The 1,192-nt window shown below is 45.9% G+C and overlaps 1 protein-coding gene across 1 annotated transcript; it reads left to right on the plus strand.

Moving 5' to 3' along the window:
- Positions 1-3: 3 nt before the first annotated feature.
- On the plus strand, positions 4-1,159 carry LOC103774180 (cytochrome c oxidase assembly protein COX11, mitochondrial; the record flags this gene model as incomplete). Its single annotated transcript, XM_008941567.1, has 2 exons — positions 4-153; positions 1,034-1,159. Coding segments are annotated over 2 exons (276 nt in total), but the record flags the coding sequence as incomplete, so codon positions are not given.
- Between the last annotated feature and the right edge of the window lie 33 nt (positions 1,160-1,192).

The following is a 1,192-nucleotide window of genomic DNA, read 5'->3' on the forward strand; positions in this document are numbered from 1 at the left end:
ACGGGGCTGGGCGGGACGACGGGCGCAGGGCACGGCGCGGAGCAGGTGGAGAGCATGGAGCCGGTGAGGGACCGGGTCATCAGGGTCACCTTCAACGCGGACGTGCATTCCAGCATCCAGTGGAACTTCAGACCCCAGCAGAGGGAGATCTACGTGAGTGACTTGGCGTTCCCCCGCGCCCAGAACCGCTGGTGAAAGCCACAGGTTTTACCTCATGCGTTCTTGTCACCCTGCGGCCCGGTCCTGCAGGTCCGTCGAATTCGGGACACGATATGGAAACACCCAGAGCTGGGGGCACGTTAGTCCAGGGCGCTTCCGCGGTACTTCCGCGGCGGAATTCTGTCTAGGTGCTGGTGGGAAGGCAGCGGTGACGCTCCTGCTGCCGGAGGGCAAAGCTTTTATAGCTTCTTGGGGTGCAGTTCAAGTGTAGCAGCTCCCCTGCCATCCCATCCCGCTACCAAAAAAGGAGTGCTGTTAACAGTGTATAAACATAGACACGTGGGGTTTTGCCGGCTTCCCCCCCCTGTACTTTCTCTTCTTACCCTATCATTGTAGGACTGTTCATAGGTTGGTTTGTTTGTGTGTTAATTTTTTTTTTGGGTTGTTTGTTTTGTTAATGTTTTAAATCCAACTTTACTATATGAAATCAGTTCTTAAGAACTCTCAAAAGGAGTCATGCTTCTTAATTGGTTTCTGAGTCCAGTATTGAAAGAATGATAATCTGAAAAATTAAATGTATACTGCTTAAATTGCCTATTAAAAAAAAAGCTCTCTATGCTGCTAAACTGCTGAGGATAATCAGTGTCTCAGTGGCAAACTGGCTGAGGTTAAAAACACACACCTATAACATGACTGATGCTTTTGATTTTGAATGGAGGTGAATTGCCTGTGAGGAAAATATTTGTGAAGTAACCAATTTTAAACAGCAAGAGAGTAAATTAACTATTTCTAGCTAAAGTCTGAATAGCTGTTTTGAGGTTTAAAGCTGCATGGGCTTAAAAAAAATAAATCACTGTACAATTCCTTCATACAGGTGGTACCAGGAGAGACTGCACTAGCATTTTATAAAGCGAAAAATCCTACAGACAAACCAGTAATTGGCATCTCCACCTACAATGTAATACCCTTTGAAGCAGGACAGTATTTCAATAAAATACAAGTAAGTGTGGACAAAGCAAAGGTTACATTTTCC

The sequence above is a fragment of the Merops nubicus genome, unplaced genomic scaffold, assembly GCF_000691845.1.
Source record: "Merops nubicus isolate BGI_N331 unplaced genomic scaffold, ASM69184v1 Scaffold50195, whole genome shotgun sequence".
Classification (NCBI taxonomy): Eukaryota; Metazoa; Chordata; class Aves; order Coraciiformes; family Meropidae; genus Merops; species Merops nubicus.